Below are 22,754 nucleotides of genomic sequence, written 5' to 3' on the forward strand. Positions count from 1 at the left end.
TGCCATGGTATGTTCCAGTGCAGTACTGATGGTTGAACATAGGGTGTCTTGTCTAGGAAAAGCAGAATCCTTTCCATGCACAAAAGGAGAGTCATTATCTTTAACATTGGTGTTTTACAGAGATAAATGTTCAAAAACACAACAGAGCTGGATCAAGCAATTAAATCCTGTCACCTCAAATGTGTCTTCCTGTCTTCCTTGGACAAAGGAATTTCTTTTCTCACAAATTAAAGGTTCCATCGCAACAAGTGTGGCATTATCATCCTCCCTTCCGTCTCCCCAAACATAGGCGATTTCCCGAATAAGAGACAGCTTCATTTGCTTCCTAGTTAATTGGATTACTGCTGCAGGCTGTGCAATCGGTGCACAATTTAGTGCAGGCCATCAAATGGGGATGTTGGAAGAGGAGGGCAGTCATGAACAAGAAGCAATTTTCTACTAAAATGAAATTTGCTTTAGGTGATGTGGGAGTCCACTTTTGGCAGCGACTAAGCTTATACACCAGGGTGGCGAACGAGGATCTTAGATAAGGCAGTGTTGTTTCCAAAAGGCTGTTTCGCATGGTACACACACACAGGCAATTAAATGAATACACAAGGCCCTGCACATTTAACAGCAGTGTAAATTTTCTCATTATTCGAACTTTCCCAGGATATCATGATCATTAATCAGGGCTTGGTATGCTAAGAGTGGCATTCTCTAGGGCCTCTTGCCTTTAAAAGTGCTTTAAGCATTGCATTTCAACACAGTATGTAGTCCCAAAGACCTATTTTCTTCACTTCAGTGTCAGCTCCTAAGTGTGTGGCACTTATCGCACATCATATGCAGTGCAGCACGAAAAGCAGGGACATATTTCAATAGGAAATCACTTACTCTTGACAGTAAACAATGAACAGTTCCTAATTAGTTTCCCTTAGCCTAATCAACATTTCTCATTCTTTAGGTGTGTCCAAGACAGAAGGCAGTTGCCTTTATTCCTTGATGACAATGCTGTCAGTGTGTTAGAGATGATTAATGCATCTAGTGTCTGTCAATTTGCACATGTACAAGGGTATTAATTTTGTGAATAGGGCATAAAACAAAACAGGGCATACACAAATCAACCAATCAGAATTAAAAATTCAACAGACATGTGGTATAAATACATGTTATAATGCATACATAAGGCATATGGACATCCACTACACTAGCAGATTTTATTATGCATCATGAATTTAAATTTTACTAAATTATGAAGTAGTGATTGCCATTGGTGATGAACTGTGTGTGTGTGTGTGTGTGTGTGTGTGTGTGTGTGTGTGTGTGTGTGTGTGTGTGTGTGTGTGTGTGTGTGTGTGTGTGTGTGTGTATACACCACCCTTATGCACACCCTTTTGTTCTTGCTGAACATCCTATTATTATAGCTAGTTCTGCAAGTCAGTCCTCAGCCTGTCCTGTTCAGCTCTTGTGTTAATTCCAGGTTGCATCTTGTCCCAACATAACCCTATACAATCTATTTTCCTACTTAGCCAGAATGTGCTTAGCACACAGCATCACAGATTCACACAATGTATTGTGAAACTCTGCAAGCTATGATAAACCCATAAACCCCTTCTCGACATCCCAAAACAGATCTACACAGAAGTGTAAATAATCCCTTAGAAGGCAGTGATTTAATAGCTAAGATGGTTCCTGTAAAGAAAAGATTGGAAACAGGTTTTGAAAGCAGCAATATGTCATGACATTGCCAACACACTGACGGCTAAGAAATGTTATCTGTTATTCAACCAGGTGTTAAAAATCAGCCAGATAGAGGTATTTCAAGAGGTGGCTTTATACAGTATGCAAACATTCATTTTAGACATAACTGGATGTCTTTCTGACTCTGAAAGCTGCCTGACTCAACAAAACAAAATCAAATAATAATATAGAATAGATAGAAAACATCTGGTAGACAAACATTAGCTTTACAAATACACAAAATCTGTTGTATGCAGCTGAAGTAGTTAGTTGCAGTAACTTCCAGTGAATATTATGCATTTTTTTTAGTTAATAAAAATAGATGCACGTTAAATACACAATTAATTATCTACACTATATTTTAGTTATATATGAACTAAGAAGGGTTTGAGACTTGTTTTGCTTTATTAGAAATATAAATCCAGATTTAACTCGAAAAGGCTGATCTGGATCATTAGGCACATATGGCAACACATGTATATGCATCCTACTGTTGATACTAACATTGTCAAATAGAAGTTGTAGGACAAATCAAAGTTTACAGTGACTGCTTCACCAAAAAATGCACTTGCCTTTGACAAAGAACTCTTTTAGAGTCATATTATAATCTAATAGTAGATTATGAAAATACATTTTAATACATATACATTTAACTAAAATGGTACACCATTCCTATACTTGAATAAAAGTACAAATCCCCTGCTTATATTCTATTTAAGTAAAAATACAAAAGTACTTGGTTTTGAATGTATTCAGGTATTTAAAGTAAACATACTAATCTATCTGAATTATATATTAATACATTTTGCAATTCAATAAAGACAGTCACATAGTAAGATAACGCTTAATCTGCAGAACCAATTTATGCATTTACTTGGTAGCGAGAAATGGCTTTTCATTTTTTTTTAGGACTCAAAATGTTGTGAAGTAAAAGTTTTCCAAAACAAAAATACTATGATACTTGACAAATGTTAAAAAACAAATAAAACAAACTTTGTACTCATTCAATAATGGGTAAATCAGATGTTATATTTTTTAAATATTTCAAATCACTATTGCCTTATAGTGAGGGCAAGTGCACAAGGGCATCCTAAAAACCATAATCTAACCATGCCAGATCCTCCATCTGACATTGGGAGGGTGGGAAGGTCTTGCCTTCTTGCATTGTTGTGACTGAATGGCTTTACAGGCTGATTGCCACCTCATATAGATGTCACCATCTCTCTGTGTGCTCTCAGACGTGAAAATTGTACAGGAAACGCATTGAAGAGGTTGGTGATACTATGTTAATGAAGCTGTGGGCACAGCTCTTTAAATCCCTAATGTCTGCCTTTTTAAGCAGCCTCTCTAGTGTGGTCCTATTCATTAAAGTCACACACACTCAGAGTTGGATACCTATACTCCCAGTCCTGCTGAGTTTTCTATATACCTTTATACAGCATGTACCTCATGTTGCTATATGCCAGAGCACCAAATGCACACCTTCCTCTCACTGTTTTATTGTTTACTCAGAGCTTGGCTACGGCTGACATATTCTGCATACCCGCTTGTCAGTTTAAGTGAAAGCTGCCTGTCAAGGAGTTGGTGTAAAACGCAAAGTGTTGCACATAGGAAGATGAAATGGTATGTAAGGGATTGCAGTGTTCTGTAAAGCAGAAAGAAGAGACTGTGAAATTCAATTAACATGCCACTATTCATACTGAACATTTTGCCTTTGTGCCTGTGAAACACAAGATCCTTATCCTCACTATTGTTCACATGCGCAACAGTGTAATTCCCTTGATCTGGTTTTCAACATACATACAAGAGCACTCTGTTTTATTACCTCTTAACTCACTACAGGAGGTCCTCAGGGTTGGGGTCTTAGCCCACTCTTGTTTTTGTCTACACACATACAATGAACTTACTGTGGCTTCTTTTACCACTGCTACACTGATGACACTTTATTGTGACTACTGCTGCTATGCTGATGACACTTTACTTCTCTTTTTCTCCATCCATATCCAAAGTCTCACAGAAGGTTTCAGACTGCCTGGCTGGTATCTCTTCCTTAGTGAAAATCTGTCATCTGGAACTGAATCTATGCTTGACCAGATTTTCATCATATTTACAGCTATCTGTCTAGCCCTCTAGCATGTTCTGTTTCATCATCTAACAGCCACGCTACAGGAATTCTCCAGGGTTCAACTCCTGGTTGAACTCTTGCTTTCCTTTTATATCTTTGTGGCTCAGTGATCAGATGATATCAGATTGCTTTTTGTTATCACTAATGACACCCGAATGGTTTGTTCCCCTGGAAGATACTGGATACCCTTTATAATGTTGCATCTTGGATAGAGAAACTAAATCTAAACAAAGCAAACCTTTAATTACCTTCCCAAACTTGAATCCCAAATGAATTTAGTTGAACCCATCAAACATCACCTATTTTTGATTTCCTTTTCCACATCAAAATAAAATATAGTTTCCAGATGATAGAAACTGCTAACATTCTTATATAAGCTAATGTAACAGTGCTGATATTTTCCTAGGCTGTGCTTGGGTCGATCCTGAGCTCAGGTTACTGTCCAAGTTGAGTTTAACATGTTCTCCTCTGGGTTTCCTTTTGTGTTCTTGGGTTTTCTCCCATCTCCTAATAATATGCCAATAGGTGGATTAGGGAGTCTAATTGGCCCCTAGGTAGGATTGAGTGTGCTAACGGTGCTCTGACCAGGATAAAGCATTTACTGAAGATGAATGAATGATGATCTCCTTTTCTCCACAGAGCTGATGCAGGGAGCTGACATTGTTCTGAACATCGGGCTGCAAAGTGAATAAGTAGCAGCAGCAGGAACATTGGCAATGAAATCAATTAGCTTTAGCACCTCCTTAAAAAAAAAAAAAGAAAAGGAAAAAGAAAAAGAAAAAGAAAAAGAAAGAAACCCACAGACACACATTCATGCAACATCAAGGTGCCAGGAAGACGGCTAAAAGCCAGGGAAAAGGAGGAAGATGAGTGTGAGGAAGGGAGGGCAATGGAGCTCCCACATGAGCTCTCGACAAAAGTGATTTATCTGACCAGAGAGGCAATTTAACACATCTCCGCTGATTTGCGAATGTTCTCGCCTCTGTGTCCACCGCCATCAATACGCGTGTCAGTGAGAGGCTCTAAATAACAGCGGGCTGCTTATTACACTGCTAAACTCGATCGAATCGGGGAAGAGCTGAGAGAAGGGGGAGGTGGTGCTGGTTGACCCGTGTTCTGCTAAATGAGCTATGGTGTAAATAGTGAGGCCCTGCAGTGGATTAATCTGGTTTCCTTTTTATTCTCTGGTAAGGTGTCTGACTTTTCTTCCTACACCAAAACCCATTTTGCCCTGGTATACCTGTGTGTTTGTGAGTAGATGTTCTAGGTAAATAGCTTAATCAGGGCTACATGGATTACTTCAATTTCAACCACCATTGTTAGTCTTTTTAAATCAATTTAACAAAATACCGAAGTTAGGTACTTTGATAGAATTAAATTATCGGGTGACAGGTTTGAATGACTTTAGTGCGCTATTTTCTGATTTGTATTATTCGTCTCGGTTTGGTTAAATGCACTGTGATACATTTATAATTAATTAATTGTCTTTTTTTATCCACCTCACACCTCCAGTGTCCCTGGTTTGATCCTAAACTTGAGGAAGTCATCAGTGTGGTGTTTCACATCTTTCCCTTGTGTATGTGTAGGTTTGCTCTGGGCTCTCTGGTTTCCTTCTATGGTGTTCCACTAGGTATGTGTGTGTGTGTGTGTGTGTGTGTGTGTGTGTGTGTGTGTGTGTGTGTGTGTGTGTGTGTGTGTGTGTGTGTGTGTGTGTGTTGTACAAGAAACCCTGTTATACACTGGCATCCCACCTAGGGTGTATTACTGCCACACACCTAGTGTTCCCAGTTACCCTGATAAGGATACTGCATATATTTTCAGGAATGTTGGTTATAAAGGGTGTAAATGCAAAAGCCTATTACCTTTTTAAAACGATATAGAATGTGACTGAGTAAATTAATTCTGTCTTTCATTTAGGCTTTATGCTTAAGCTTGGTGAACACATTTTATATCAGTGTGTGTGTGTGTGTGTGTGTGTGTGTGTGTGTGTGTGTGTGTGTGTGTGTGTGTGTGTGTGTGTGTGAGGGGGGAGGGGAATGATTGTAAAAGCGAAAGCATGAGTTAGACATGTTTAAGAACACGAAGACAGCACAGTCAAGTTTTTCTGCTTCCTGTCTTGCCTACACATTTGAGCAGCTGTAATAATTACAATCTCAGCTTTCAACACATTTTCTCACATCTCCTCTATTCCAGTTTTTCTTTCTCTCTCTCTCTCTCTCTCTCTCTCTCTCTCTCTCTCTCTCTCTCTCTCTCTCTCTCTCTCTCTTTCTCTCTCTCTCTCTCTCTCTCTCACTCACTCACTCACACACACACACACACACACACACACACACACACACACACACACACACACACACTGCAGTCTGTCACCGTGCTGTTCTCGGTTTACCAGAGTCGTGAGAGTGAAGAATTCTCACTCGGGGTCTCCCATCACTGCCGTGTAAGGTGTGCTGTAGACACGTTCACTTGGAAGTTCTCAAAAGAGGAATGCATAGAAATCACTTTAAGGGTGTTTTCACACTTTCCTTTTTTTAGACCTCATAGTGAGACCTGAATATTTCTCCAATTCCTAAAGCTGTTTTCTAATCATGTAACAGTCTGGTTCAGTTGAAAATGAGTCGGGGGGTTTATTCAAGTGGCTTTTTCATTACAGGTAAGTGATCTGCTCCTGGTAACATAAGTAGATTGAACTTCCTGTGCTACTTCCTGTTTATGGTTTAGGACAGGAAGGGAAATGCTTGGTATGGACACATTTATAAAATGTTTTCTTATATGAGATTTATTATGCTGTAAATGAAAGATAAATGCGTACAACCAAGTTTTGATGATTTTAAAAGTCACTAAAGTATCTGCCAACAGAACAAGACCATAATAAGCTTGGAAAAAACTTCTATAAATAGGAGTAATTATCATAAAAGTTACAAGCATTTATACCGATGCCTTACTCCTGAATGGACTTCTCTCAAATGGAGACACTCTGTGTAGCTGGGGGTGGTTCCACATCAACAGCCTAAAGATCTATGAAATTACTCAAGCAACTCAAGATCTTTGAGGATAGATTTGGACTGTAATTAAAATCATCAGTCAACTACAATGGCTCAGGACAACAGGTTGCATTTAAACGCCTATCACTGCACACCTTAACAATGATTCAACTATAATAAATGGATGTTCGGTGCCACCCAGATAAGGATGTGTTCCCCTTTTAATTGTGGTTCCTATTAAGGTTTCTTTCTCATGCCATCTCAGGGAGTTTTTCATTGCCAGAGTCGGCACTGGTTCACTTATTAGGGACGAACTAACAGTTATAAGGAACAAACTTTTTTAAAGAAACTACTTTATTTCAGCAAATTTAATTTTATTGAATCATAACAGGTTTACCATTTAATATATTTAGTTTATTATAATCATTTAACAGGAAGTAAAAGATAAATGTGACTACATTCAAGATATATTCAATTATCAGGGTAAATTATTTACAGTGTGTACCATTTGTTTTCCATAAAAACAACAAATAATGTGAGGTCTATCTATGGTGTTAAATTAAAAGTATTTAATGAATTATATTGATGATAATAATAATAAAAATAATATTAATATTTATAATAATAATCCTACAATAATCATGCCTTGTGCTCAAATTCCAGTATTTATACAATATGAAAAGAATGAATTTTTCTTTTTTATTGAAAGAGTAACAGAGCTAAACTTGTGACATGTGCGTGTCTGTTTATGCGTGAGTGTGTGTTATTGGTAATGTGATAAGCAAATGAAACTTTTGAGAGTAATTTGCACCAAGGACATTAATCCCTCACAGTTCACACATGGTAGAAGGACAGAGAGAAAGAGAGAGAGAGAGAGAGAGAGAGAGAGAGAGAGAGAGAGAGAGAGAGGACATATCACGGACAACAAAGCAAATTTCATTTTTCAATTTCTGTCTCTGTGAGTGAGTGAGTGAGTGAGTGTGCAAGCGTGCAGCCAATAACAGAATGTGTGTTACCTTGGCAACTAATCCTATTTACTGGGTATTGGATCCATTATTCAGGCATTAAGTGGCAAAGCTAAATACATGTCATCTCCATGTTTCAGGGACACTGCAGCATCAGGCCAACATTAAAAGACTTACAGCATGCTTTATTAGATGATGCAATTGTTAAATATGCAGATGAATTAAACAGGAAACTTTCAAATTCTAGCCAATACGCGTAATGCATTTGAAAGCAATGAAATTGGGAAACCTATTTTTTTCCCCCGTTCTCTCTCTCTAGCCTAAAAGATTTAACAAATTCCCAGAACATACGTTTTACATTATGAACATAAATGACAGTAGCTCAATAGCAATATTTAGCATAATGTGCAAATGTATGTAAGTCTCACACTCTCTTTCACATATTGTAGTGTAATGGGTGTATCCAGATACCCGTAAGTTTTGTTTATTTATTTATTTATTTATTCATTTATTCATTTATTTATTTATGAGAGCAGGTCGTTGACAGTGCGAGAGAAGGAGTATAATGCATTTCTTTCATCCACAATAGCAGGCGGATTGTCAGGCTCCTTTAGTGAGCATGTTTATAGAATTGGGTGACACCCAATGAAAGGTTAGTTGTCAGCTCGTCACAGGGGTTTTTACACACAGCTGTGCTCGGCGCAGTGTCGTGTGTGCATGCTGGGAACATTCAGTAAGAAAGCAGAAGAAAAAAGCTTACAGTCTGACACAAACGTATATAGCTTTTTCTTTATCTCTCTACCTACTAGCTGAAACTGGAACTGTGTCAAAATGCAGTATCATAGCTGTTCAAGTAGTGTTTGGGTTAAAAAAGTTTTAACAAAGGCAAAAAATGGTGGATTATATAACTCGCAAAGTTGTCACAGGACTGTCAATAACAGGTTAATATAAGAAGCAAAGAATCGAGGATGCTCGGTATGAATGGACTAGAGGGCTCGAATTGCACCTTCCTGTTTTTACAAAGGCATTAATGCATATTAAAGGCATTAATTTAAAGGTTAATTCCTGGAACACACATCAGATTATTTGTCTATACACCGATCAGGCATAACATTATTGCATTAAAACATTAAGATCAATGAAGTGAATAACACTAATTATCTCTTTATCGTGGCACCTGTTAGTGGGTGGGATATATTAGGCAGCAAGTGAACATTTTGTGCTCAAAGTGTGCTGAAAGTGTAAAAAAAAAAAAAAATGGGCAAGCATAAGCATTTGAGCAAGTTTGACAAGGGCCAAAAACCTCTCCAAAACTGCAGGCCTTTTGGGGTGTTCCAGGTCTGCAGTGGTTAGTATTTATCAAAAGTGGTCCAAGAATGGAACAGCGGTCATGAATTGCCGAGGCTCATTGATGCACGTGAAGAGGGAAGGCTGGACTCTGAGGTCCGATCTAACAGAGCTCCGAGCTCCTGTAGAACAATTTGCTGAAGAAGTGAATGCTGTTAATGCTCGACAGCTGTTTTGGCAGCAAAAGGGGCACCAACAGAATATTAGGCAGGTGGTCATAATGTTATGCCTGATTGGTGGCTATAAAGTTATACCTGGTCAGAGTATGTCTTACATCTCTGGAACTACGTGCATCTGAAATACCAATACAAGTAAGAAATATATGGAATATTATAGAGGCTGGGGTTGATATCTTTTTAGCCCAGACTGTATATTCATGCAGCCTGTCACAGTGTGAAGCCCTATATATTTACCCTTTATTTCCTACATTTTTCCAAATACATTCTGTATGTGTTACACATCATCAGCAGTGATAGAGAAAGCACTGAATTTTATCGTTAGCATCTTTTTTCCACGTTACAAGTATGATTTACACAAAATGACCAAATCTTATGTTTAGTGCATCTTGGTTTGAATGAAGAGGCTCCAGCTTTGCTGTTTATACTGTTTGGTATTCTGGAGACCGCAGCGTGAAGCCAGTGGAGCATTGCGGATTTGAAACACTTTAAAATAATTAGAAATCACAAACAAAGCTAGTAATCTGCCTTGAGGTGTGGGTCATAGCTTTCTCAGCATCTTTCATGTTATAATGTGTTACTTCTTACATTTTTTTTTTGTTTGTTAATAGATATTCCTTTTGTTTTTTTGGTCTGGAAGAATAATTTACAGCTATATATACACACACACACACATTATATATATATATATATATATATATATATATATATATATATATATATATATATATATATATATATATATATATATATATATATATATATATATATATATATATACTGTACAGACCAAAAGTTTGGACACACCTTCTTATTCAAAGAGTTTTCTTTATTTTCATGACTATGAAAATTGTAGATTCACACTGAAGGCATCAAAACTATGAATTAACACATGTGGAATTATATATGAAATTATATACATAACAAAAAAGTGTGAAACAACTGAAAATATGTCATATTGTAGGTTCTTCATATTTTCAGTTCACTTTTTTTGTTATGTATATAATTCCATATATAATTCCACATGTGTTAATTCATAGTTTTGATGCCTTCAGTGTGACTCTACAATTTTCATAGTTCAAAAGTTTATAAATATTATATATACACAATACAGACCAAAAGTTTGTGGTCTGTATTGTGTATATATAATATTTATAAACTTTTGGTCTGTACTGTGTGTGTGTGTATATATATATATATATATATATATATATATATATATATATATATATATATATATATATATATATATATATATATATATATATATATATATAATGTGTGTGTGTGTGTGTGTGTGTGTGTGTGTGTGGGAGCAATTTTATTAACAAATAGATAGCTTTTTGTGTGTATTAAGGTTTTTAGGGCTGTATGACCCTGAATATGATTCGGTTTGATTTTATCAATGGAAATGGGCACAGAGAAGCTGTAGGGTAATCCATACACTATATAAAACTTGCATTTCAATTTATCACTGAAATGTATTTTTCTGGCAGTGCATAATTTGGTTTTGTTTAATATTAGTATCAAATTAAAAAAAAAATTACATTAATAAAAATGATTCAAATTAATAAATTACATGTGGTTAAGTTTATTCCTGGTTTTCAGGTTTTCTTACCTGTCCCCACCCTCTATCTCTTTCTGTCTCTTTCCATTTTTCCATTGCCCTTCATTGAAGACTTTTCAGATGGCCCCTGTCTGTTGTTCAGATGTCATAGGCACCAACCAGGGTTGATTTAAAATGAGGTCACTTTGCTATAAATGGTGGCAGTGATATATGAGAGAATATGAGCGAGGCCAAATATGCAATTGACATTTTATAAGAAAGAGCTTGAAATAAATATCACGTTTTAAAATAAAGCATTTTTTTCTGGCTTTATAACCTCCACTGACTTCAGAAATAAAAGCATACACTATAGACTGACGTGATTTTGACAAATTATTCTCACATGACTTCATATTTCAAAAATAATTAAGGAACTAGGATGCTCAGTGGGTTATGGAAGCTGCCATTTAACTCAGGAAGTGAAGGGCTATCATTAACACGAACTTAGTGACTTGGAAATGATGCATGGAAGTGTTACAACATTATTCATGTACTGTACAATCAGAGGTGAATATGAGTCATCTCGAATAACTAATAACCCCCACACACTGGGGGGGCTGTTGTGTGTGCAGATGAGTTTTCCCATCCTGATAATGTGATATTCACTGATATTTACTGATAACATTTGATATATTAGCAGAGATCTTACATTTAATCTAATCTACCATTTGGTGGAACCAAAGCACCAGATGCTTCAGTTAAAAGGGGAACTGCAATAAGGTTTGAACCTGCCACATTGGCACATGGAGAGCTTTTCTACCTGCTAACAATCATTGAATGTGTTGCTGAGTATAACAATAAAAATCTAAATGGAATAATCAACTTCATTTAATTATGTACAGTAGTAGTGTTTGCGTAATGCAGGTTTGATCTTTTTTTGTATTATTCTGAGGGCGAAATATCACTTTAGTCACCATAATTGAAGGATACATCAGGACTGGAATAATATTTAAATGTGCATTGGGACTGGGGTCTGTGGGAAAGGTAGGAAAACTGGGAACTCATAAGAGTGGGCATTGAAACTAAGATCACTTGGGAATGGATGTGGGGACTGGAAAACATGGAAAAGGGCATAAGGACATGGAATTCCTGGGAATAGGAACACACGAACATGTGAGATGGGACTGGGACACCCATGTGAATAGGTGTAGTTAATGGTATCATATGAAAATAGCCATTGTTTGTTTACTGATAATGTTGCTAACTCAGTTAGGATGAGAAACACAAACACATTATGATAAAAAAAAATAAAATAAATGGTCACTGGTGGATAAAATTTGTTAAAATTAATTTGTGAGCATGTGGAGTGGGAATGATAAAAGTTCTGCACACATCGAACCAATGGCACTTGTGTCTTGTCGCATCTGATGTGAAGTAGGGTGTGAAGTTGGAAGTTCATTAGCAGCAATGGTTTTGTTAGTTGATGAAGTTACTGGTGTTACATAGCCCAGCCAACTACCTTACAAGCACTACTGACTGCAGTTTTTGGTTAAGTTAGACTCAGAATCATTAGTTTATCTTGGTACTGTATATAACAATTTTTTTTAAGTGATATTAAACATTATTAATTTATTCATGCAGTCATACAGTAATTTATCTTCACTAACCATAATGTGCTACTTTATAGCATTACAGTATTAGTATTACAGTACTGATAAGCATAAAAGAGGGTTTTAATATTTTGTAAAATGTAGAATTATCCACTTGTCCATTCATTCATTCATTCATTCATTCATTTATTCATTCATTTATTCATATGGCATTAAATTTTTTTATTAAATATTGTGTGTTTATGTTTACAGCAACAAAAGTGTAGGCCAAACTTATCATGTAATACTAACGTCTTTTCATTATTGTCTTTAAAAATGGTGAAGACGTAATGCCCCAGGAGGGTGTGTCTATAACATGACTGAATACGTTGATAGCTACCAGAGTTTTAGTGTTGCATTAACACTCATTAACACACAACCTCAACAGTAATGTTGTAACTACAACAGTAAATTATAAGCTTGCATGAAGTAAATAGTTACTGTTTTTCTTTTGGGATTGATTATGCAGAGTTTTTAAGCCTGCATGACTGTGTCTGTGTGTGTGTGCTTATGTGTGTGTGTGTGTGTGTGTGTGCCAACTTTAGAAAAGCCAGCAGAAAAGGATGACCGGTAAGAGTCAAACAAGCAACGTGACCAACAAGAATGACCCACGTTCCCTCAACTCCAGAGTCTTTATCGGCAACCTTAACACAGCCATCGTCAAGAAATCCGACATCGAGGTCATCTTTGCCAAGTACGGCAAGATCGTGGGCTGCTCCGTGCACAAGGGCTACGCCTTCGTCCAGTACATGAGTGAGAGGAACGCCCGGGCTGCTGTCGCAGGCGAGAATGCCCGCGTCATAGCAGGACAACCGCTGGGTAAGTGTGTCCTCCATTTGTGTATCAACTCAGCCAGGTGCTTTTCAAGATTTCTCACAGTTTGCAGCTTCCTTTTGATGCAGACTGCACTTTATGATTGATGTTTCTTAGACATGAAAAGTAGTTTTGGGTTGTTTGCTACGAAAGTGTTGCTTTTGTCCTGATGAGGACTTGAAAAAGAGGAGTGTCTTGGACTTGAAAACTGCATTGAGAAAAATCATACTGTAATTTGCCGTGCTAGATTCTAAGTCCCTTGTGTTTATCTCCGCAGCATGGCCTCTATCTGTGGCATATTCAGAGACAAGATATAGGAAGGAATAAACAGAGGGAAAATCATGTTCTTTCTGCACATTGGTTGATTAACCAAATCACTTCTTAACATTAAAACACAAATTAGTATGCTATAATATGTCAGCTTGTAGCAATCATCTATGCTTACCATTCATGTAATTAGAGCTCTGCACATTCATTTAATTATCCAATTAGCTAATCATGCTATAGGTCAAAACCTTAGTATGGGTTTCATGAGAATGAGGAGGAGCTTCTTCCCACAGGCTATTCGGTGTTTAAACCAGGAAAAACCCGGGAACTAGTACTGGACCTCTCTCTTTGTCTTCACTTTATTCCTTCAATGCACCATTATTTCTGCACAACTTTTTTGTATTATTGTATGACACCTTAACTCTGAACCGTACAGCACAGTGTCACTTTATACCACACTATACTGCACATAGACACTTTAAGGACTATCACACTAAATCACTTTAATCTGTACTGTTAATATCTGCCACAATCAGCCATCACCTTTTAGAGTTCATGTGTATATACATATATTTTTCTATACTTTCTATATATTTTTTTATTTGCCTTATTTTTTATCCCTATATTCTATTTCCTTTTTGATGTTAAAATGTTGGACAGTCGTAAAAAGAATTTCACTGCATGTATGTGACAAATAAAATTTGAATTTTCATTTGAAAAGCAGACAACTTCCCTGGATTACACTTTTGTCAGCCAAGGACAAGAATCTAAGATTACATTTGGCACAGGATTGTGTGTTCACTTTGGGGTACTTTTCTGCCTACTGTAATTGTAAAGAGTGGTTTTCAGAGTTATTGGTGACTTCCTGTCAGGTAAAAAATTTCGACTATTCCCTTCTGATGTCTATCCTCAGCTAGGCATTTCCACCAACAGAGCTTCTGCTCACTTTTTGTTTTTAGCACCATTGGATTTTGACTTTTGAAACCAAAAACCAGATTTAATTTTTGCTTAATTTTGATGTTTGGTGTGAACATTAACCAAATCTTTGGACTTGTATATTTACACATTGTGATCATTCTATATGATTGGTTGATTAAATAATTTCATTAATTAATTGATCAATATGCATTGTGCCTGCATGTTTGTCAACAATTTACAATTGCTTGTTGCCATCCTATTGCTAGCACTAATCTTTCTATTAATTGATGTCACTGTGGTGGAGCACATCTTATCAATAACAATAAAAAGCAAGTCAAAGTCTGAATAGTGGGTAAATGACCTTATGATCAGACTACAGTAGGAAGAGACAAATCAGTAACATTTATTTTCTTTGTCTCTGGGCATAACTGTGATTTTAAGAAAATAAGAAATTGCTACAAGTGGCACTTTTTTACTATATAATGAAAAGAAGGTATCGCATGATAAAGTATATAAAAATTAGTGGCTTGAACACTTCCGTTTGCAGCCCTATGGTTTGTGTGAACCACTATTTCTTTAGTTCCTCACCCATAACTTTAGTGCCTACCTGAAATTTGCTTCTAATACCTATCCAATGTTTATTCAGCAGTCCAATTATCCAGAACATTCCTGTAGCTCTACAGCACTGTCGTTTGATTTGATGTGAAACTCCAAAAACAAGCTGACAGCAACCCAAAATACTTGGCATGTTTGTTCAGTTCTTACAGTCAGGTCTATTTGGGTTCAAATCACTTTCTCAGTGTAATTGAGTTTAAATTGACTAGCGTTTAGTTGGACACGAACCAAGAACATCTCATTCAGACCCTCTGGGACGAGTTGCTTTGGTCCACACCCAAATGTAATTGTTGTGTTCTCACCTGCCCAAACTAACCACAATGTTGACCATGCTAGGGTTTGATTCATACAGTCTAAAAACTACATATACCAATATTAAACCCATGTGGTATCTACAGAATAACAAATCATGTGATTTTTTTTTATGCATTTTTACCTGTTACCTCCAAGTGCTTTGTAAAAATGTTTACTCCAAATATCTTGATCGTTAAAGGCAGACCATAAGTGAATATCTATTTACACAAATAACTGCATTTACCCTAGCTGCTCTGTCCTTCATGATTGAATGCTATATATGTGACCTTGAAAGAGCTGTGCTGTTCAAAATGATGCAGTAGGTTTAACATTTATACTCTCTCCAGTTATACACTTGACCTGTCATCCATCTATTTGTTTTACACAAAGCAATTTACATTATAAATAATAAAAAAAATCATTAACTGCAACCATTCCCATGTAATGAAATGCACAAGGTCAGGCAGTAAATATGCACTGATCTAGAGACGAGAGAAATATCCTGCTTTGGCTTTTGATTTTTATGGTAGTGATTGTCTATGCTATGCATGTGATGCATTTGAGGATATGTACAGTAGTGATATTTAGTCAGATGTTGGTTGTTTTTGAAGCTCAGATCATCAGAAACCCAGCATGTCTTTGCCATGGTAGAGCAAAAGCTGATTGTTAAAGGCAAGCCAATTGAAGAGAACATTTTAATGTACTTATCATTACACGTTAAAAAATAGCAAGGCAAACCTTCCGCATATGGTTGAACAGTATCTAAATGCAGTTGCTATTTACTAATTACATATTAAATTGAAACTCAAAGGTGCCCTTTTGTAATTCACTCTAATCCATTCTGCTAGTTTGCATTTTGTCAGTTATCATGTATGCTAACTTTTAAGAGATACTCTAGATGAATAAAGGAATAGGAGAAGAAAAAATATGTGGTCAGTTAGCTCAAACTAATGTTTTCCGACATTCTGTGATGAAAGAGCCATTACTTGCTAAATCATTTTGTGATTCAAGGCAGATCAGATTTTCACTTGTGGATTATTTGTATTTTAAGTTTAAAACAAGAGATGATGCTTTCAATTAAGTGAGAGAAATTTGTAGTTCTACTTAATCTGTTACCTGTTATTATTAGATGAGTAACTGTACTTATTTGAGTAAGAAAATTGAATACTTTGACCATCTGTTAAATTGATAATTAGCTGAAAATTATTTGTGCCACCAGAAAGACCACAGACAGCCATCTTGTCTTCTATTAGCTCATGCTACATGAACAAAGATGATTTGGTGACCATGGTGTGAAACAAAATTAAGCACTATTTCAATCAATTTCCTTCTTTACTTCCACTGAATTGACTGTTTCATGAGGTGAATATTATTTGTCGCAGGTCTGCTGCCTGCTGTTAAACACAGATGTCCTACAATTTACAAATGACACGAGTACTTGTACACACATATTTATATTGCACAGGAAATTAATGATTATAATACCCGACTACTTCCTTTGTTGCTCCTAAATATAGTAAATAATAAGGTTTCAACTAAACCAAATATGTATTTATGATTTGTTACATGCATAAAATGCATTAGGGATGAAGCTTTTTCTTCTCAAAACTCAAGTACAGTGATTTCACTGGGAATTATTACAAATGTAACCCCCAGTAATTCGGTTCAATCCAGATGTTTGAGAAATTACACACCACTTATGATAAATAATCCCCAATAGCATAGAAACAAGCTGCTTCTGTTTCCAGTACATTGCAAGTTTAATAACAGATATAATCCATTTATATGGTTTTAATTCGTTTGGAAGAACAACTAATAGAAAAGAAAACAAAAGATGAAAGGAAACCATAGTGCTATGTATTAAATAGTAATGCATTGCAGCAGGAAGTGGACAACATTTAAAGAACTCTAATTACATCAACAAATGAGGTCGACACAGATGAGTGCTTCATTTGCATTTACAAGAAGAAAACAATTATTTATTAATAATTATAGATTAACTGTGTCTCTTTTTATTTGCATAATTCTCCCACATTCTTAGTGGGAGGAACTAAGAATCAAGGACAGGAGGTGGGAGGTGGGAGGTGGGAGCTTAGTGGTTAAGGCACGAGTTCCAAATTCCAGCCACTCTCTGCTACTCTTGGGTCCCTGAGCAAGGCCCTTAACCTCATAGCTGCTCAGTTGTATGAATGAAAGCCGAAATGTGAGCCGCAGATGTAAGGGTATCTGCCAAATGCTATAAGTATTAGTTAGTCCAACTTGCCAGTAAAATCTCCAATCTGCTATCACCCACATTTTATTTCAGTAAGCATTTTGAGTAGATATTTTGAAACTTGACATCTCTGATACCTGACAACAATCTTTGATACTGTCTTGAAGTTCAGTTAAACCTTTCAACCAAAGGTGTTTTTTTTTTTCTGAGGGTTCAGTTTTAAGCCTTTTTTGCTGTCATCTTGTGATTTAGTTTTTTAGTATTTTATTACAGTTGTTTGTATATAATATCTTATGTTGTCTGGAGAATATGCTTCTAAGAAGAAACAAGACTTGTGGATGTACACAATATTTCTTTCTGAGATCTCAACTGAGGTTGGATTTTTAAAGAACCAAGGGCAAAAAGACAGTGGCTTTAAAGATTGCCCATTAAATATATAATATAATATCTGGCCCTAACCATAAATTGGCCAATCAAAGCTTCTAAAAATGTATTCCAACGATAAACTTCTGGAATCATTCTGATTATTTAAAGAGATGCTTGATTTTGTGTGTAAAGAGACAGTAAATATGGTGAGTATAAACATATAAATCTATGCTATAAAAAAAATGCTGCATTGTTATAAACCAGAAGCAAAAAACAAACAATGTGTAAATTCAAATGTATATGTATGCAGCTAGTTTAATACTTAATATCCAGCACATCTTATGGTTACTGTATTGTACAGGATGCAACAATGGAACTCTGATATAGTAAGTAAAAGATAAAATAACTCTGACCCTACTTCAACAAAGATTTTAGATTCAAGATATTTGTTTGTCCTAAGTAAGTAGTCGAATGATTTGTCCATCCTTGTATGTACACATTATGCTAAACTTTACAGGAAGCTCAACTTTTCAAGAATCAGGTTCAGCCTTTAAAATAAGTCCCTAGGTGGCGTTTGAATGGCCCACAAACCAGAGATATTGAGGCTGTTCAAGCTGCCATTATGAGGAGCCCTCTCAGCTTCATCTGACAACACGTATCATAGCTGTGTTAAGCTGTTTCTTGGAAATTACCCACCCATGTTGTGATCGCATAAGCAGACAGGACAAAATCATGACGTCTTAAATTGTCACCGTTCTTAAAAAATATTTTTAAAGCGAACACTTGTTGCACACCATTTCACTGCACCATTATACCTAATGGTAAGGGGTTCTAAACGAGTTCACACTGGTTCCAAAAACCTGCCAATGCCCCAGAGGCACTAACTCCTAGTTCCAAAATTTCCAGTTTCCCAGCACCACCTTGTATTAACAAATTATACATACTGTGTATTTGCAGTGGTGAACAGTAACGTAGTAAATGCTTTTTTATGAATCTTTACTTTACTAAAGTATTTGAATTTGGGGAGAATTTAGCTTCAGTACATTTTAAAGTCAAACATCTTACTCTTTACTCAACTACATTTTGCAAAATCAGTTGTTCCTTTTTATATGAATGAGTCGATAGAAATCGTACACTTTACTCATCTATGTGTCTACTTATTACCAACATAGAGTTCAGCGTCAGTTCAACAGCAAGCCAAACATTTTGATATGATGGAAGAAACTCCTGACTTTAACTTGCCACAGCACCCGTGGCCTGATTTGGCCTGATTTATTTATTTTTTTATAGTTGAGAAGAAGGTTTTCGGCTCATGATAATATATAGATATCAATCAGTGTTTGACTCATTAATATCATTCATTCATTCATTTTCTCCCGCTTATCCGTAATTCGGGTCGCGGGGGCAGTAGTCTAAGCAGGCCCCCGCCTTCGACTGCTGCCCAATCCTGACAGCACCGTCCCTTACGGTCCCTCCTGCAGGTGGTTAGCCCACGGGAAGGACTCATTAATATCATTCTATTAATAGATTGGTGTGCTTAGAGTAACATTAGAGTCTTTTCACTTAACCTGAGATGATTAAACAAAGAGTCTTGTGACAAAAATGATAATAGGAATATTATAACCGTAATAAATAATATATATTGAATATTGAAGGCAAATACTTTTGTACTTTTACTCAAAGGAAAGTTTAAAGGAAGCACTTTGAAATAAACTAAAGTTATAATATAAACTACTGTATATCTACTTTAACTAAAGTACATGGTTTGTGTACTTCATCCACCACTTTTTTTTTACCATATTTTACTCAGCATATGCTTAAACAATTCATAGTTACAATCTATGAACTTTTTTTTACATTTTTGGGCAGTTTTATTCTTAACATTAAAAGTTGAAGAAAACAGCATAGATGTGGCCATAGCTGAAAAAAAAGTTAAGGAAGATTGGTGGAAATGAAATGGCAGGTCATTCCAGACCTGAGGTATGCACTCACGGTTTAATCTAAACTCGGCACAAAATGAACTATTATAAACTGATATGAGGCAGACGGTCGAAAGCTTGTGGCAGATGGTAGACGGAGTGTATGATGGTAAATTTTGTTGTAATCAGACAAGGCTGTAAGTGTGTGATTGGCCCACAGCATGTCTTGATCTAAGGGCTGTGAGAGTAAGTGCACAAACAGGCCGATATATGATTGTCTCTTAATCTCCCCTTAAAAAACAAGCCTAGCGCCTCGAGGCGACTGTGAGAACAATGACATTGTGGATGTGGATACTCTTAGTGCTGCAGGCTTGTACCCGCATCTGTGTCTGTCTCTCTCTCTCTCTCTCTCTCTCTCTCTCTCTCTCTCTCTCTCTCTCCCTCTTTTTCTCTCTCTCTATACACATGCTCATGCATCGGCCCACTTCCCTGTATGTACAGAGCAGAGCCGTGTTTAATGGAATCTAGTCAGGCGATACAGATAGCATCACCAGCGGCTCTGCACTGGCGTGATAAAGTGCAGCTCTCGCCTTTTGGAGTCATTCGGAGTCGTCTCGGAGAACTGTGTGTGATGCTTCATATTAACATATTTTGACATTTCTCCATGATAAGGTAAAAAGACGAGGTGATTTATTTCACTTATTTATGCATCCAATTATCCGTTTGTTTGTCTATACCAAGTATTTATCTCTACAATCCATTTTTCATGAAAGTCAAACAACCTTGTCAATTTCTTTAGTCACAGCTGATACACAACAGTTTCTTTGTGTGTCTTTCATGTCATGAAAAAAATGAAAAGAAACAGATACAAAAAAAAAATACATCTGTGGGTGACTTGGGTATTGTGCCTTCCTCTGAAAATACCAGCAAAAGGTTGCGTGAATTACACTAAATTTCATTAGCACCGAGGGGGGTTTCTTTTCACTGCACATGTGTGTGTGTGTGTGTGTGTGTGGGGGGTGGCAGATGCAAGGAGAAGGGAATGTGTGTGAAAGTACAAGAGGTGGAAAAAAGGGAGATTAAGAGTGTATGTGTGTGTGTGTGTGTGTGTGTGTGTGTGTGTGTGTGTGTGTGTGTGTGTGAGAGAGAGAGAGAGAGAGAGAGAGAGAGAGAGAGAGAGAGATATGTAGTGTGTGTGTGTGTGTGTGTGTGTGTGTGTGTGTGTGTGTGTGTGTGTGTGTGTGTGTGTGTGTGTGTGTGATTTACCTTAGATCTATTAGAGGCATAGCATTAATTAGCTATATTAATGATAATGTCATTGAAAGGTCTTTACACGGATAAAAATCTTTTATTAATTAAAGACATTTTTACACGCATGCAATTTCTAATCCTTTTTTATTATTTTTTTATTTTAGATCCAAATCAAAGACAGAGAGCTTGGCTGATTTTTGTTTATGCATGGAAGATATATATTTTTTAAAAATCTGGGTCCAAAAGGAGTTCTGGACTACATAAAAATCGGGTTTACTTTGACTTGGATTCATAATGCACCATGTGTGAATGTGAAACACAGAAAAGTACTATCTCACAATTCGGGCATTCCGGGTACAATCGTGAGCTCAGGTTACTGTGTTACTGTCTGTGCATGTTCTCCATGTCAGTGTGTTACCTTTTGACCAGATGTGCCCAAATGTTTACTTATGAAGAGCTAAAAATCTAACTTGTTGATTAAAAGATGAATGTCTGCATGTAGATTGCATAAAAAAACGTATTCCGTTATATTGAATTGAATCTATATTTACTGAGCAACTCAAGCACTTTAAGGATGGATTTGGCCTGGAATTAATATCAACAGTCTAGTACAATGGCTCAGGACCACAGGTTGGATAAACAGTTTTGCATTTAAGCACCCATCACTGCACACGTTCACAATGATGAAACTGTAATGAATAGACATTCAGTGCCACCCAGATGAGGATGGGTTTCCCTTCTAAGTGTGGTTCCTTTCAAGGTTTCTTCATCATGCCATCTCAAGGAATTGTTTCCTCCCACAGTCGCCACTGGCTCGCTCATTAGGCATAAACTTACAATTATAAGGAACAAACTTATAGGCACTAAACATATACTCTTTTATGCAATTTTATAACCACTTTATCTCTGTAAAGCTGATTTGATACAATGTGCATAGTTAAAAGTGCTATACAAAAACAACTGAATTGAAATTTATCTCTGCTCTAGGCTATCCAGTTTTGTCCCACCCCTCTACTAACAAACCAGAAGGTGGGGTGAATAAATAAATTATTACACACTTACCTACCGGTAAGTGTGAATGTGAATTAAAGTGAAGGACTAATTAAAACACAAGTGACTATGATTTAGTCAAAGTATGTTTGAGCAAACAGCTTTAGACAAGCTGGTAATCAGTGTCAAGCAAAAGTAAAGTGTTTACTAATTAAATTAATAATAAATCAACTAAATAAACATTAATGAGAATCATTATATGTCACATACAGAAGACAGGAAGTATAAAGTTGTCAAACTGATCCATGGTTCGGGAAGGAATCCGTCCATGTGGAAATATATATATATATATATATATATATATATATATATATATATATATATATATATATATATATATATATATATATATATATATATATATATATATATATAAAACTTTCTTTCGGCTTCTCCCATTAGGGGTCGCCACAGCGGATCATCCGCATGTTTGATTTGGCACGTTTTTACGCTGGATGCCCTTCCTAACGCAACCCTCCCCATTTATCCGGGCTTGGGACCGGCACTAAGAGTGTCTGTATATATATATATATATATA

The 22,754-nt window shown here is 36.4% G+C and overlaps 1 protein-coding gene across 7 annotated transcripts in view; it reads left to right on the plus strand.

The window, feature by feature from the left end:
• The window catches only part of LOC310729936 (RNA-binding Raly-like protein), a 204,882-nt gene that overhangs the window by 90,727 nt on the left and 91,401 nt on the right, over nucleotides 1–22,754 (plus strand). For all 7 annotated transcript variants that reach the window (XM_083548613.1, XM_083548610.1, XM_083548608.1 and 4 more), the window contains one exon: nucleotides 13,057–13,330. In XM_083548613.1, the coding sequence (XP_083404739.1) occupies nucleotides 13,075–13,330 (256 nt within the window). In that variant the 5' untranslated portion in view covers nucleotides 13,057–13,074. The remainder of the gene's footprint in view (nucleotides 1–13,056; nucleotides 13,331–22,754) is intronic.

This window comes from Silurus aristotelis, assembly GCF_946808225.1.
Source record: "Silurus aristotelis genome assembly, chromosome: 1".
NCBI classification, from domain to species: Eukaryota; Metazoa; Chordata; class Actinopteri; order Siluriformes; family Siluridae; genus Silurus; species Silurus aristotelis.